The sequence below is a fragment of the Plectropomus leopardus genome, chromosome 7 (assembly GCF_008729295.1).
Source record: "Plectropomus leopardus isolate mb chromosome 7, YSFRI_Pleo_2.0, whole genome shotgun sequence".
NCBI classification, from domain to species: domain Eukaryota; kingdom Metazoa; phylum Chordata; class Actinopteri; order Perciformes; family Serranidae; genus Plectropomus; species Plectropomus leopardus.
This window is the reverse complement of record NC_056469.1, coordinates 9,641,110-9,656,976: the sequence shown is the minus strand read 5'-3', so window position 1 is coordinate 9,656,976 and position 15,867 is coordinate 9,641,110. Positions and strand designations below refer to the sequence as shown.

Below are 15,867 nucleotides of genomic sequence, written 5' to 3'. Positions count from 1 at the left end.
GTACTTCCTCTGGGCACAAAAGACCTTTTAAATGATTCAGTGGAGCACCTTGGCACCCATTTCCTTTGTCAGGTGAAACACCAAACCAGATGACCTTAAAACTGATATATGATGTAAGCTATCCTTCTGTTTTTTTCCTCCAAACTGTTTACAATGAATCAAAAATCTACCTAATTATCATGTTTTCTTGTTATCACACATAATCACAAGGGAAGGAGCAGATAAACCAATAAATATAGATACTTAAGGAGAGATATTTGATCAAAAAACCAGACAGTTTTATGCATGGATTCCTAGCAATAGCAGACTCAATGCTATACATCATCTGGGGTTTCCTCGTTGCAGGGTGAAATCCCTGTGCTGGTCTGTGTAAGTAGTCAACCGTTTCAATGAATAATGGTGTTGCACTCAAAGTTCAGTATTTTAAAATCAATAAAATCCATCCTCCCTCCTCCCTGCCTGCAGGCCAAGTTTCCGTCTGTTGTTTAGCAGAAGTTGGATAAACATACATATGCATGTAGATTTTGTAGTTACTTATAACTATTTTTGCTGAGAGAAAGATTTGTGTTTTATTTATTTAAGATTTTTTTTATTTTTTTAAAAAGTTTTTAATAGACATTTTATTTTTAAAATTCCTTGTAAAGTCAGTATTTTAATCAACCAGTGCTAGTAGGGTGCCTTTATACCTAATCAGTATTTCAAGAGACTGATTATTCTGTGCTGGCTCCCTTCAGGCTTCACCATCACTGAATCGAGCTACAATCAGTCCCAGTTCTCCACCGTCCAGCAGCTGCAGGATTCCAGCACCCTGGAGTCTCAGGCCCTGTCTTCCAGCTATCACCCCCCGAATCTACTCCACGTTCCCAGTGCTGAGGTGGTGAGTCCTGGGCTTCCACGTGTGCCCTTAGATCTAAAACACACTCACCTGGACTTTGGTTCTTACATTTAGAAAGCAGATATATTCACAGTGTCAGAATTATTTTAAGTAACAATAACTGGTTTCACATTTGCACCTTGTAGAGTAGAGAATATGATCAAAGAGAGCAAATTTTCTCAGTAGTTATAATGGAAATGCAATACATTGGAATACAGACAGCGTTTCTTTACTGTTGATGCAAAGACTTGCTTAATTAATTGCTTATTTTATTTCATTTTCCTAATTCATCTCATTTTCTATACATGTATGTTGTATTTTGATGACTGCCTCAAACAACTCAGTATAAATATTTTAACACATTGGAGGGTATCTAACATGACACAATTAGTGATTAAGGCGTTCAGGGAAACATTTTTATTCTCGTTTTTGCTAGAGTGAGACGAGAAGATTGAGTCGACTCTCATATCTGTCACGTGCAGAGCTGGAGGTAAGAGGCAGTTAGCCTAGCCAGCGAGCTGAGAGAATGGATCCAGCGAGCAGGCTGAGAAAGAGAGAAAGCGCTGCTGTGCTCTGAGAAAGCCAGTAAACAGAAAAATAAAACACTGTTTTCTCATTTTTTAACGGTGGTTAAATTCTAAAGCACAAATAAATCAAACCATCAAACACTCAACAGGTGATTTACTGTGGAGACAGATGCTCTTAGTTTCATTCCCCTCCTCTGCATTTTATCCCTTACATTACACTGCACCTGTAGCAATACTAATTCAGTACTTGTCATCACAGTGAGACAAAACCTAAGGTGTATTTTTTTTTAAGATGAAAAGGGTGGGCACAGTGAATGACATGCTGCAATGTATGGTCGTCTCTCCACTTGTCCAGTTACAGACTGCGGAGAAAGCACCGTTAGCAATAATCTGTAGAAACCTTTTGAGTTTCCTGAAAAGAATTTGGGGTTGAAACACAATTTGTTGGAATAACAGCATTGACCTAAAGTGTTGAATTAATAATCCTTAGCAGATATAACTGAATCTAACATAAGACAATTGAAACCAATAAAGTCCTTTTAAATGAATTTCTATCTTCTTGAAGAGTCTCTGTTTATGTGTCTGTTTTAATCTAGACGAATGGGCTTCTTCAGCAAAGCACTCAGGCTGAGCTTCAGCTGACCACTGAAACACAAGACTACCAGGATGACAGCGAGGACAACAGCAAGAGAGCCTACAGGTTTACTTCTAAATTATTATTTTTATGTGTGTGTACATGCCTCCTCAGCGTTTAAATTCCAGCCCTTTGTAAAAGCACCAGTTGGAGTAATTACAGTCAAGTTGCTTGGTTCCCTCTTTTTGCACACCTTCGATTCCAAAAGGCAGGTGTGCAATCTTTTTTTCTCAGAGATCCTTTAAACTCTGTCTGAATGGATTTAGGACAGTAGTGAACTGTGATTTTAGTCTAGCATTTGGGTGGGCTCCTCAAGGTTACAAAGTGACTTTCCCACAATGCACCTGTCATCTTGCCTGAGTGATTTGACTGGGACTGAAAAGTGAATCTTGGCCAGTTCTGATGTTGTTGATGCTCTGTTCATTGTCCTCTCAATTCCCACCAATCATCAAGCCTCCCTGTGGCCTGATGCTGTCATTGCCACATTTTACAGCAGTGTGGTAGTAACTATGCCACGGAAAGTACTTGGTTTCACCAAAGCACTTGGCGTTCAGGCCAAAGAATTCAGTTGTGTCTCATCAAACCCGAACATCTTTTTTTAACATGCTCTCAGACTACTTTGAGAGCAGTTGAGAGCTGTGAACTCAGTGTAACTCAGGAGCGGCATTCATTCCACCATTTAGGCCTGATTGCACCGCAGCACTCTGGCCTGATGAGCTGTGGTGCTGCGGAGAGGGTTTCCCTTTCAATAGGTTCTCCCATCTCTGGACGTGAACTTCTGCTACTCTTCTCTTTGTCTTTTGTCTTGGTGACCTTTAGGGGTGGGGGAGAGATTTTATTCTTAGATGTGTTACTGACTCTCTCTTGAATGGAGAAAAGTCAATAATTTGAGAGGCGTAGTGAGGGTCAGTTGGAGGGTGAAGCGTGATGGATGTATACAGGTGCGTCATTAGGCTGGCACCTCCTGCCTTAAAAAGGTAGTGTGTGCAAGCAATTTGGCTTCTGTAAAGTTCAAGGGAAAAGGAACCTGCACAAGAGCCACACTGCTGACAAGTAAATTCATATATTTATTTCAATATGGATCATCACAAATCCACTATGATTTTAAAGCGTCAAGTAATCACACAGTGAGAAAAAATCAATCATGTAAAGATTAAACATTTTGATGCTCAAGATGCATCAATAATCGTTTTATAATCGCATTGTGTTCCTCTGAATTTAATTGTTAGGCACCAAGAGATTCCAATGCCTAGTTACCTTCTTGATCAAACAACCCCTTTTGCCAGATGATTACCATTTGCGGGTCATGTTCTGTCTCAAAAAGCTTGTGAGAGTTACCTTATAATTATTGGATCAGTTGCAGTGTCATAGCAGGTCTAAACAGGATCTAAATACTAAGTTTTCTGCACAAGTACTTCAAGAAGATTAAACCAGTGTTTTCATATTTTTGGATGATCTCTTACCAGCCTCTCAAATAAGAAACGTACATGAGATGCACCACAGGGCTGTTTATTCCAGTTTGTCGGTTTGTTGGCTTTTAGTTTCCCCTCATTGCAATGTTTGTGTTGTGATCATGAGCTCTATAACATCCAAATAGATATTTCCTACTGCTTAAAGCAGATTAATGAGAGGCACCATCATAAACACTGAGTCTGGGGAAATTAAAATCATTGTTTACAGCATTCCTAATGACTGCCTGTAATAACTTTACCTGCCTTTGTTATCAGCATCTTTCATTTCAAACTTTTCCCCAGATAAGGCAATACCATTTAGAGACCACAGAGATACTTTCAAGTTTGCATAGGCATTTTGAGGTGTTGTAATCACTGTTTCATCTATAAACCAAAAACTTTCATCATTCGTGTTTTTATGAGTTTTTTTTAGATAATCAGGGGATTTAACTAGAATAAAGTATAATAACTGTACATCCTCTGCATTATCCATCGTTGGATATTTAATTGCTAGTCAGATTTATTACTTTGATAAGTGGGATCTTTGGAGAGGAATGGCAAAAAAAATTTGATCATTCTCACACAATATTTTACTTTCTAACACCAGCTTAATATTTATATGGGTTAAGTGAGGGTGGATGGTAACCACAGAAGTGGCTTTTGCTCTGCTGAAACTTTTTTAAGTTAAGTTTAAAGGAAGAAACCACACAAAAGTTCAGAAAAGAGCCTATTACTTAGGTCTAATCTCATGAGGAGAAAAAAATAAATTTTGTTTCTAATTTAGTCATCAAGTGGAATGAGAAGTTCATGAATCAGACACTTAAATCAAAGCATCGGTCAAAAATATGAGATAAGAAAGTCAGTATTTTACTTTTAGAACCAAATTTTGTTTTCTTTAATCTTATTTATGCCTCTGTGCCCGCGACAGCTATGGCTGGAATTAATATGTTTTTGACCGGCCGTTCAATATACAAACGTTTGTACTTGTTTGTCCTATTCCAATAATTTCTTTACATTTGGTACAAACATCCACTTTGACGCAAGGATAAACTGATTACATTTTGGTGGTCATAAGTCAAAGGTCAAGGTCACTGTGGTCTGTCTCGTTCACATAACTCATTCAATATCTCAAGAATGCCTTGAAGTAATATTCTCAAATTTGGCACAAATGTCCGCTTAGACTCAAGAAGCTGAGCTGAGCTGATTGGAATTTGATGTCAGAGGTCAAGGTCACCTTGAAAAACATTCTTTGGGCCATAACTCAAGAGTTCACATGCTAATTACAGGAAAATATCACACACATGAATAAAATGATAAAGTTGTTGAATTTTATATCCAAAAGGTCAAAGGTCAACACTGGGACATTATAATGCTCTGCAAAAACACTTTTCTGGCCAAAAACCAAGAAAAACAGAAGGGGAGACATTTGGTCTATTACTCACCAAATGTTTCCCCAACTGCCTTTCAAAGTGTATTTAAGATGTGTCAGAACACACAACATAGTTATCAGTTGCCCATACCTGCCCCTGCAACAAATAAACAACAAACAAAACCTTTATCTCACCTGCCAGCTGCTTTGGGGACCATGGACATTTGGCTGTCAGCAAAAGGTGGTGGTGTTTGTAATGAGTGCTTTTCAGTGTTATTTAGTGATTTTTTGATTCGTGTTGACAAAAAGGCAGATGGGTCATTAGTGCAGTTTGGATTGTATGTTTGAAAAGATGTTTTTCCTCTTGGTTTTTGAGCTCTTAATTAAATTCTTAAAAAATAGTTTGATAAAAACACGTATCTAGGCTGTGTCACTATATCCTCCCTGTAAAGTTGAAATCTGTGTGAAAATTCTGTGACTATACAGACACTAGTTACCCATTGTGGTCTGTCAGTCTATCAACAAATTTAGAATCTTTTGAGAGGTACTGTAAATAAAAAGCTTTTTTCCACTTTTTCAGGTGCAGTTGGTGTAATAAGGGTTTCAAAAAGTCAAGCCATCTGAAGCAGCATGTGCGCTCCCACACTGGGGAGAAACCATACAGATGTCAACTCTGCGGACGAGCCTTTGTATCAGCCGGGGTGCTGAAGTCTCATCTCAACACACATACAGGTGCTCTCACATTATACATAGTATATATATATATATATATATATATATATATATATATATATATATATATATATATATATATACAAGTGCTGACAAGTCTCCATATTAATTAGATTTTAGACACTGGAAGCCTTTAAAGGTCACAAACAATATGAAGTATATCATATTTCACTGTATTTAAATTGGAATAATTGAAGGATTAAAATCCAAGTGGTGCGTTGTGATTAAGAATATTTTTACCTTATCTCTGAAAGCCTGGCCAGCCATTTCATTCACACCATGATTATAAATTAGTTTGGAGGAGCCGCTACACCACCACTTCCCACAATCAATCTATGTTCAAGTTATGTGGAAAAAATAGAGAAAAGAAAATATCCATAGTAATGGAACCTATACATATTTAAAAAATACAACCAGATACATAAGATTTTTCATTCACATTTAAGTTTTTTTTAGGGATTTATTATAAGTTAAATTAGCAGTATGAGAAAAGTCGTGTAAAGATATAATTGTTTTTAAGTTTTCCTAAATTAAATTTCTCCAGTAAAAACCCCTTAAAGTTTTAAATAGAACTTTGTGCAGACACTATGTGAAACCCTGCCTCTCTCATCTCTTGCTTACAGGAGTGAAGCCCTTTAAGTGTAATGTTTGTGATGCCTCATTCACCACCAATGGCAGCCTGAACCGCCACATGATTATCCACATGAAGTCTTTCAAATGCTCCATGTGTGACGAGACCTTCCGGACCAGCCTGCTGTGTAAAAAGCATATGAAGAAGGAGCATGCTGTGGAAGAACACAGTAAGGATGCTTAGACTAATAGTGGATGTTTCATTACATGAAATATACAGTATCATTTAAATTCCATCGCATCTCCATAGTTGGGAGGGCTGTTTAAAAAGTCTGATAAAAAAATGTCTGGGAATATAAAACTGATTCATAAAGAAGGGAAAAGGGGAAGTACTTTGTATCAGCATGCAACAAAGTGATCTTTGTTTCTGAATTACTGGACAGAAGGTTTGAAGCTGTTTCTGCAGTCTAATCTGAGACTTCAAGTAAAGTTGTCTGGCATGCGTGCGTATGTGCGTGCGTGTGTGTGGAGAGGTCGATACTTTTTCTCAAATGTTAAATTTTTCAGTTAATACATTATATGTTTCAGTTCTAGCCATCTTTGCCCCAAATACACATAGCGCTAATAGACCCATATCCAAACAGTTATAGGGATGGAGAGTCAAGACATCGAGGAAGAAGAAGACGAAGAGGATGAGGAAGGGGAGCAAAAGTCAAAGAGGAGGGGTTTGGAAATCATCACTTTCACAGAGGAGCAGGCGGCCGAGCTGGCCAAAGATCCTGGTGAGGAGGCCTCAGTGTCAGAGCGCATCCTCGCCCAGTCAGCGGCTGAGAGGGATCGGATTAGCGAGATAAAAGACAAGGCGGTGGAACTGGAAACAGAACCCAAGTTTGCCAACTGCTGCAGTTACTGTCCCAAGAGCTTCAAGAAGCCCAGTGACCTTGTCAGGTAAATATCACGTCTGTGTTTAAGTCTTTCAGCAGAAACATGCCAGCTTGCTGTTGTCTTTATGAGGCAGCAGTTTAATACACTGAATACAGTTATTATCAGCATCTCTGATGGTAACTTATCAGTACGATGATGCAGATTGTTATTTATGATTTTCATTTTTCACCAGCGATGATGACTAAAACGGTTGATATTTACTTAATCACTCTGGAAGCTGATTGGTCCACATTCATAAAACACATCTTGTCACCCCAATATGTGCTGAAATATATATTTTATATATATATTTTATATATTTTAAGTATCAGTTGGAATATTTTACTTATTTAACAAAAAATAGCCCATGTCACAGAAAATGAGCGTGACTCCACAATGACTGTTTTAGATGAAGAAATATCAACACTTCTTTCTATCTTCAACACGCCGACAACATGTCATGATATTATATTATTATTAACATAATAAAGCAGATATACTTATTCATTCTTACCAGTTACTATGGCTATTAAACATGACCAGCTGATCCGGGGGATGTGTGGAGGAACTGATCTAACTTCCTCTTTGTAAACAGCAGTCAGTGTTTGTCAGACTGCAGTAGAAAAAAAGTCTCTTGTTTTCTGCCAGCTCTGGCAGACCTTGACCTTGTATGTTTTATTATGCTAAGCTGCTCAGATATCTGATTAAATCCATGTAAAGGGGATCACAAGCAGCAGATGTCAACGTAAACATCAGGATACATTCACAGTTCTGGTATAGACCAGAAGTTAGAAGACAAAGCATATGAGTCTGAGCATTCCTTGTTGTTGAAATGCAGAATGGCAGTGTGAATTTATTAACTACTAACTTGGTGGTTAACCAAACTAGCTGCATGGTGGTTTTATTACACACAGTTCCTGTCACTGTCCCTGTCCGTGTAGCGTGCAAAGTTAGTATGACCAGTTATCAGAGCAGCCACAAAGTGGTGTCACAAAGACAGTTTGAGGAGGGATGTGTCCATCTTTCTCTGCTGTATGAATTCTGATTTTTTTCCTGCACCAACCTGGCTAGATTTATTTAACAATACTGTACTCATATATGAATAAAATATGGGCTGACTGCTTCAAGGGTTAGTAGGTCGCCCAAAGTCCCCATGCAATTTACACAGGCAATTATGTTTCAAAGGTGAAAAGTGAAAGGTCACATCTAATTGTGTTCATAACAATCAGAAAATAGCTTTGAATGAGTGTAAAAAAGTCTTAAATCATGAGTAATTGAAATAATAAATAAATGTCTGTAAAAGTTGGTCTATATTATTAGACTGTAAAGTTTGAGCCACCTTTCTGTTGAACTGAGGTATGGCATATCTTCTCAGTCAGATACTCACAAGTGAACCACATTTATTATTTAAGTTTTCATATTCAAAGCCAAAGTGCATATGCAATTTCCTGCAAGGTCATCTCAAAACAGCAGTACTGAAAACTAAAGGCATGAGATGGGAGAGTGCTCGTGGGAAGTAAACACAGGCTGTTTTAATTATTTCACTCATTTTTCCATGCAAACAAACCTAACCTTCACTTACTGACTTTGTTCCTCCCACCTCTAACCTTGTGCTCTGTGAAATTTGCCTGTGTTTGTGTGTTTTAATGTCCAGGCACATTCGGATACATACAGGAGAAAGACCTTATAAGTGTGATGAATGTGGGAAGAGTTTTACAGTAAAATCCACCCTGGACTGCCATGTGAAGACACACACAGGTTAGAGTTTTTTGTCTCAATAGGTTGAAATTTTCATACTTTCTCGAAGTGATCCTAGTTCTGAAAACTGTGTATTTAAATTGGGATTTGAGTCAAAATTTGGCAAAATCAGACATTGTAATAGAATCTTATATTTAGGTTATGTAAAGGAACGTATAGGGAAAATTTGGGGAAAATGTTATTTGCTTCCTTGCTGAGAGTTAGATATGAAGATTGATACTAGTTTTAGTATCTGAGAGTGATTTCAGATATCTTTTTATCCAACTCTTGGCAAGAAAGCAAATAAGTGCCTTTCCCAGAATGTTGAAATTTGTCTCTGATAGGAGTTTAGTAATGGTTTTAGATAAAATTAAAGCCCCGTGACCTGATGACAGACTCTTTTGGGCTGTCCTTGTAATTACAAAACTTTTTGATATTCACAGCAATAAGGGCAGTTACATCACTGCTTTTTGAACAGATCCATAACAAACAAAGAACACACAAAAAACTGAGAGAAATGAAGTCGGTGAAACCTGGTGTTGTGACAGAGCCACGAGTCAAATTCACTCTCCTTACTGTATCTTTACAGGTCAGAAACTCTTCAGCTGTCACATGTGCAACACCTCCTTCTCTACAAAGGGCAGCTTAAAGGTGCACATGCGCCTCCACACCGGCTCCAAACCCTTCAAATGTCCCTTCTGTGAACTTCGCTTCAGAACTTCAGGCCACCGCAAAACCCACATCCAGTGCCACTTCCGGCCAAGCCTCGACAGCCGCAAATCCAAGCGGTCTGCCTCATCTGCTGGTCAGGCCGGTCAGGATCAAGACACAGGGACTGGGCAGGCTGTGGCCCCGGGCCAGGGGCAACAGCCAGCAGCCTCAGAAGCTCTTCAGCCTGTGGGTCTGCTACAGACGGCCAACTCTGACCCCAACATTTACCTCCCAGCCAACCAAGTCCTGACGGGGCAGTTTGATCAGAATCTGCTGCAGCCGGGACTGGTGGGACAGGCCATCCTGCCCGCGTCCATGTCAGGTAGGGGTTATGGATGGGTCACACAGAACAAAAATAGCTTTAAATTAATCATGCGGAGCCTTACGTGGTAGGAAAATATGCATATCTTACTGTGATTGTTGCAGCAAGACTACCAGGTGTCTGTTACAGAGCTCTGATTTTATTAACTCAAAGTTATAGAATCTAGAAGGAAGCTATATTAGTCATTTTTTTTAAACAAAGTTTAAAAAACTTGATCCTACTGCATCTTTGGAATTGAAGGTTAAGTGTAACATAGTGAGCAGGCACCATTTAGAGAGGGTAAAATGACCCAAGACTCACTCAATCATCTCAAAGAGCCACCGTGCAGCGTTAATGGATGACCCAACAACATATTTTATTGGCGTTTGGCCCTTACCCTTGACCGAATGTCAGGCTGATGATGAATGCACCAGAGTTTGTGGGTGTAACTGAAATGCTGCAGGGATTATAATCTCCATTGTTGCCGGTCAGTTGGTAATCAGTTGACTTAGTTGTTTAGGAAAAGATGAATAACATCGCAAATCTATTTATCACCATGAGCCATCGGCTATGTACCCCCCCTTTACTTTACAGGATTCAGTTTGAACAACACAAATCTGCTTTTTCATGATATTGAATTTCTGCCAAAGAGGATGTTTATGATGTTTGTACTCAGTTTAACTGCATATTTGAGGCACATATAACATCCAGGTGTCACCAAAGGAGTATCGCTTTTTGGCATTTGTAAGAGGCTTTCAACAGTTTAGCACTGAGGGTTTTGCTGCCAGGCTGTGTGAAATGTTGACAAAATGGCTTAGTTATTGAAAAGTGTATAATTGTTTAAGGAAATTATACTAAGCTTTGACATAGAAAAATGATTTCAGATTCATGGAAGATTGATGCAACATTCACTAAAAATGTTGTATGTGTAAAGGTAGTTTTATCTTCAAATCGGCTCCCTTTCTACAGGTTTGAGTACAAGAATTGCACAGAATTGAAATGAATTGAGTCATTTAATTTGAAACAAACACTGATCAGAATGTTTATTGGATTGGGTTTCTGGTGCTATGTAAATGCTCAATAAGGGTGTTTTGGACCAGCTGCGACAGTCCAATTAATCCAAGTTAAATATGTTCACTGAAGTCTGGCTGCTGTTTGTAGCCACGGAATGACTTCCCCTGCACAGCTCCTGGAGCATACCAAACTGCAGGTTTTAGTAGTCTCACTCACTCTCTCTGTTTTCTGCATTTTCGAGAAGTGATTACATTACTGCTGGCAAATCTCTCCCTTAAACTTCAGTTCTTTTATCTTCTGGGAACGACTGAATATGTTGCAAAAATTTCTTTGCTGTCCTTCTATCTTTTGGTGGTACTTGTTCAGGAAATATACTCTTGGTTTAGAGATTTCTTTGCTCAAGCAGAAACCGGAAGGTCATTTTGTTGGCTGAGAAGCTTAGCAGTGTATATTATGGTGTGTTTGTCTGGTCTTTGACATGAGAAGTAAAATAATGTGTCAGTATGCAAGGTCATCATTGTTTACTACTTTAAATATAACTCTTTTTATGCCTCTGCACCGGCTATAGCCATGACTGGAGGTATTATGTTTTCAGGTTGTGTATGTCTGTAAGTCCATCCCAATTTTGGGAATATGATATCTTAAGCGAGGCAATTTCTTCAAATTTGGCACAAACATCCATTTGGACTCCAGGATGAAAGGTCAAGGTCACTGTTTCCTCGGCCTGTCTTTTTCTCTTGAATGTAATATCTCAAGAAAGCTTTGAGAGAATTTTTTTCAAATGTGGCACAAACCTCCACTTAGACTCAATGATGAACTGATTAGAACTTGTAGGTTAAAGGTCACTGTGACCTCATAAAACATGTTTTTGGCTGTAACTTAAGAATTCATACACTTTTTCTGACACTATTTGACGCAATAACGGATAACATTTTACATCCCAATGGTCAACGTCACTGTGACACTGTAATGTTCTGCCAAAACACTTTTATGGATATTATGCAGCGTCCTAAGTCAAGAACGGAAGGGGAGTTATTTGGTTAGCTAATAAAATAATGACACTAATCTTGGGTGCCTACCTTGAAACAGTGCTGATTTTATAGATCTTCTGTGCCGCCGGGTTGAAGATGTGTGAATTCGAACCTTCTCTGCAGCAACATCCACATCTGAAGCACTTTCAGCTGTCATAGCCATCTCAGTCAGATACTCACCAGTAGACATGGATGTAAACTGTAACCGCAACTTGACTAGTTTGTGGAAGCACATAGCTACGAAGCGGTAATTCTAGTTTTTAAATCAATAGTTTCAGGGATAGCCATTTAAAAAAAAAACAACAACATATTCACTGCAGTAGTTTTCATTTCAGGATTTCTTATTGTCAGATGAGAAAACTGTTGTGATTTTGGATTTTTCTGGCATGAACAGCAGGTTGAGCTGAATAATAGGTAATTCATAAAAATGCAAACACATATTGATATAGAAAAAATATCTAAATATGTCTGTGTGTGTGTGTGTGTGTGTGTGTGTGTGTGTGTGTGTGTGTGTGTGTGTCCCCGTCCTGCAGCTGCGGGGGATCTGACTGTGTCACTCCCAGATGGCCTGACCACACTGGATGGCATCCACCTGCAGTTAACACCTGCCAACCTGGTGTGCCCCAACGTCCAGATCTCTGGCATCGATACCAGCAACATCAACAACATCACATTACAGGTTACACATATTGGTTTATTATCCACCTTTTTTATCACCTTGACCATAATTTCCATTTATAGACACACACAGAAGAGTGTAGTGTGTTTGTATAATGTGTTTCATAGAATAATATAACCATTACATTAGCATTGTCATACATAATTTATTGTTATGCTATACCTATAGAATTAAACATTTTCTTGTTTCTAGCATTTTTAAAATGCCTGCACTTTGTTTACAAAAAGAAACCTAACAAAATAAAAATAAAAATTGAAAAAATTTAAATAATGTTTAAATTTCTGTAATATTTCTAAAGAAAGTTCATACCACAGAATTGTTAGCCTTCTAAGTCAGTTAAAAGATAATGATAATGTTAGAACTCCAGTCTGTTTCCCCATTAATATCATGAAGCTTCTCGTCTCGCCTTTTCTTCATTTTCATCTTTTAATTGAGCTGAGGAAAAATTAGGCAGTCGACTTTTTAATTATTCCTGGGGTGCATATCATTTTGTCCAAACCATTGCACTCAATTACAGGAACAGATTAATTTGGTATCATCAGCTTTTTTTGGGCTAGAGTAGTTCTTAATAAAGGGCATTATTCTTGTACATTTCATTAACACACAACAAAAATATCTAAAACCACCCTGTCATAATTAATTAGTAGTATGATTTGTTTGTAACCAACAGATAGGGGTTTGTTTGTTGTTGTGTGGAAATATATTCACCTAGTATACAATAATTATGTGGTTACAGGATTTCAACAAGTGTTAACAAGTCACTCTTTACTGCAACTGCATCACCATAATGGCAACCTTTCTGCCTTAGCTCCACAATATTAGAATGGGCTATAAGATGATGCGCACTACACTGACATGAGCAATGTAGATGAGGAGATTCCAACAATCCCACAAGATCACCACAACAAGTTTCAACAGTTGCTGTACAGGGACCCGTTGGGTGATGTTTTTGTTCATTCAGCTGTTAAAGAAATAAATGGAAATTTAGTTTTTCGATGCATCTGATCAGCACACTGGGGTTCCAATCCATTCCGTTTTATAAATGCCTGAATGAAATTTGGATATTGGAATTTGTTCTGATAGTGATGTGACTCATATCCTCCATCAAACTTGTTAAAAGTTTCCTTGTCAGAAACTTTACATGCTAGAACAGATAAGGAGTAGCCCCTCAAAGAATACATGAAATACAAGTAGTTTCAGAGAAAGTTTGGCCAGTATTTTCATATATATCATATTATTATCCGAATTCTTGCTGAATCTTTCAAAATCACATATTTGAGGAAAGTATCAGTGGTTTGAATTTTCCTTAATGACCCTGACATGTTTTTCAAAGAGCAACCATCTTGCCCAAAGCTGTGGCCATACTTTTCTACAAGTCTCCCTCTCCTTTTAATCTCTGTTGTCACCTTTCCCCTTTCATCTGAAGTGACACTCTCTCTTCCAGATTGACCCCGCCCTCCTCCAGCAGACGTTACAACAAGGCGGCCTCCTCTCTCAACCCCTGAGTGTCGACACTGGCCTCGTCTCCCACTCCGGCAGCCAGCTCATGTCAGCTGCTGACCCCTCAGTGTCCGCCAATGTCGTCATCCATCCACTGACCAGCCTTGCTCTGCAGCCCTCCACCATCACTCCTGCTCAGGTCACAATGGCCACCCTGTCGGAGCAGGATTCTACAGGTATGTGTGGTGTCCTCGGCTGAGACAAATGACTCACACTCTCTGTTATTAGCTGAATAAATGATCTGTGTGTGTATGTGGATTTTGCAGGTTCTCAGGACCTGAGCCATGTCATGGGCAGCTCTGGGCTAGTCACTGGAGGCACCAGTGGTCAGGAAATCACGCTGACCATCAACAATTCCAGTCTGACTCAAGCCCTCGCCCAGGTACAGGCTCAGGCCTCAGCCTCTGGTTCCAACACAGCAGCAGGAAACCCTCAGGAGATCACGCTCACCATATCAGGTACTGACCGCTTTACAATGCACATCCATCCAAAAAACAAAAACATATATCGTGTGAAATATATACATTCACATTGTCTTTTCAAAACTGCAGAAACAGACTATCCATAACAAACAGATGAAACAAAAATTCCCCTGAAGATCTGTAACACATTTATTGATTTCCTCATAAAGGCACACGAAGAACACTTATACCGGCAGAGGAAACAAAAAAACAACAGATGCAGTAATAACTCAAAGCCCTTCATTCATTTTGAAGTCGCTTCATAAATCAATATAAAAAGCCTCAGTATTAAAGGTTATGAGTGATACATCCTCTTCACAATCCAATTTTTTTCTGTATGTCATCTCCTGCACTAAGTCACCCTCCGAGCTGGTCGTATATCAGCTGGGATATACATTGTATCCACAGTCTCGAGGTAAATGGAGCCCCTTTAAGTCAAGATAGATCATTCCCTGCCTGCATGACTGGAGCTGTTCCTCTGGGCTCTACTTGGGCTTTCATTCATTATTGTGATGTATTTACTGTATTGCGATTTAAATCCTTTAGACTGAGGCAATAGTAAACTGCTGTTAGAGCCTTATATTTTTGTTTTTCTTTCTCCAGAAATTGGACCAAGAAATTCAGTGGAGTTTTTTTTCCACAAACTGATTTTATTCTTTAACTAGAGTGAGTGGAAAAGAAGTGAAGATGGATCATAGTGCAAGGGATCCAAGCAAAATGCCATCCTTAGAATCTTCCTGGGAGATGTACACAGTGTTCCTGCAAATCCTTAAAGTCTTTAAAGGCATTACACTCATGAATCTAAAAAAAAGGTCTACTTAGTATTTAAATGTCTTAAATTAATCTCTCAAAAGTCTTAAAAATGCTAAGACAAGGGAAGTAGATTGTATGATTTTTTTCTGAATTTGCAAAATCTCTTAATGATTGGTAACATTTTTCTTTTTTTTATACTTTACTAAAAGCCTCCCTCATTGTCCCGTGATCAGGAAAGTGGAGCCAACAGCACTCATATTTTGTTTCTGGCTGGGAACACAAGGAAGTGCAAACTGGCTGTCTAACTAAGATTTTGTGGCAATTTAAATGGGTAGAAGGCAATGCATAAGAGGCTCGGTTTATTTTATGCAAAACATTTTTTTAAACTGATACGATGGGAATTAAGGCATTCAAAAGAGTGAAAAACACAAAATCAACAAGAAAACCACCCAGCATGTTACAATAAACATGGGCAAAGTTGCCCATTACCCCTAGTACCTGATGTCGATTCATGGTTGTTGTTTTTTTGTAACTGTAAAATTGGTCTTTAAATGTCATCATTCCACATGACATTTAAAGGGGTCTTAAAAAGTCTTAAA

The 15,867-nt window shown here is 38.6% G+C and overlaps 1 protein-coding gene across 1 annotated transcript in view; it reads left to right on the top strand.

The window, feature by feature from the left end:
- The window catches only part of LOC121945583 (zinc finger protein 236-like), a 61,051-nt gene that overhangs the window by 27,873 nt on the left and 17,311 nt on the right, over positions 1 to 15,867 (top strand). The window contains exons 16-25 of the mRNA XM_042489830.1: positions 735 to 877; positions 1,998 to 2,101; positions 5,436 to 5,587; positions 6,211 to 6,387; positions 6,802 to 7,105; positions 8,736 to 8,839; positions 9,408 to 9,851; positions 12,409 to 12,554; positions 13,999 to 14,230; positions 14,321 to 14,512. Of these exons, the coding sequence (XP_042345764.1) occupies positions 735 to 877; positions 1,998 to 2,101; positions 5,436 to 5,587; positions 6,211 to 6,387; positions 6,802 to 7,105; positions 8,736 to 8,839; positions 9,408 to 9,851; positions 12,409 to 12,554; positions 13,999 to 14,230; positions 14,321 to 14,512 (1,998 nt within the window). The remainder of the gene's footprint in view (positions 1 to 734; positions 878 to 1,997; positions 2,102 to 5,435; positions 5,588 to 6,210; positions 6,388 to 6,801; positions 7,106 to 8,735; positions 8,840 to 9,407; positions 9,852 to 12,408; positions 12,555 to 13,998; positions 14,231 to 14,320; positions 14,513 to 15,867) is intronic.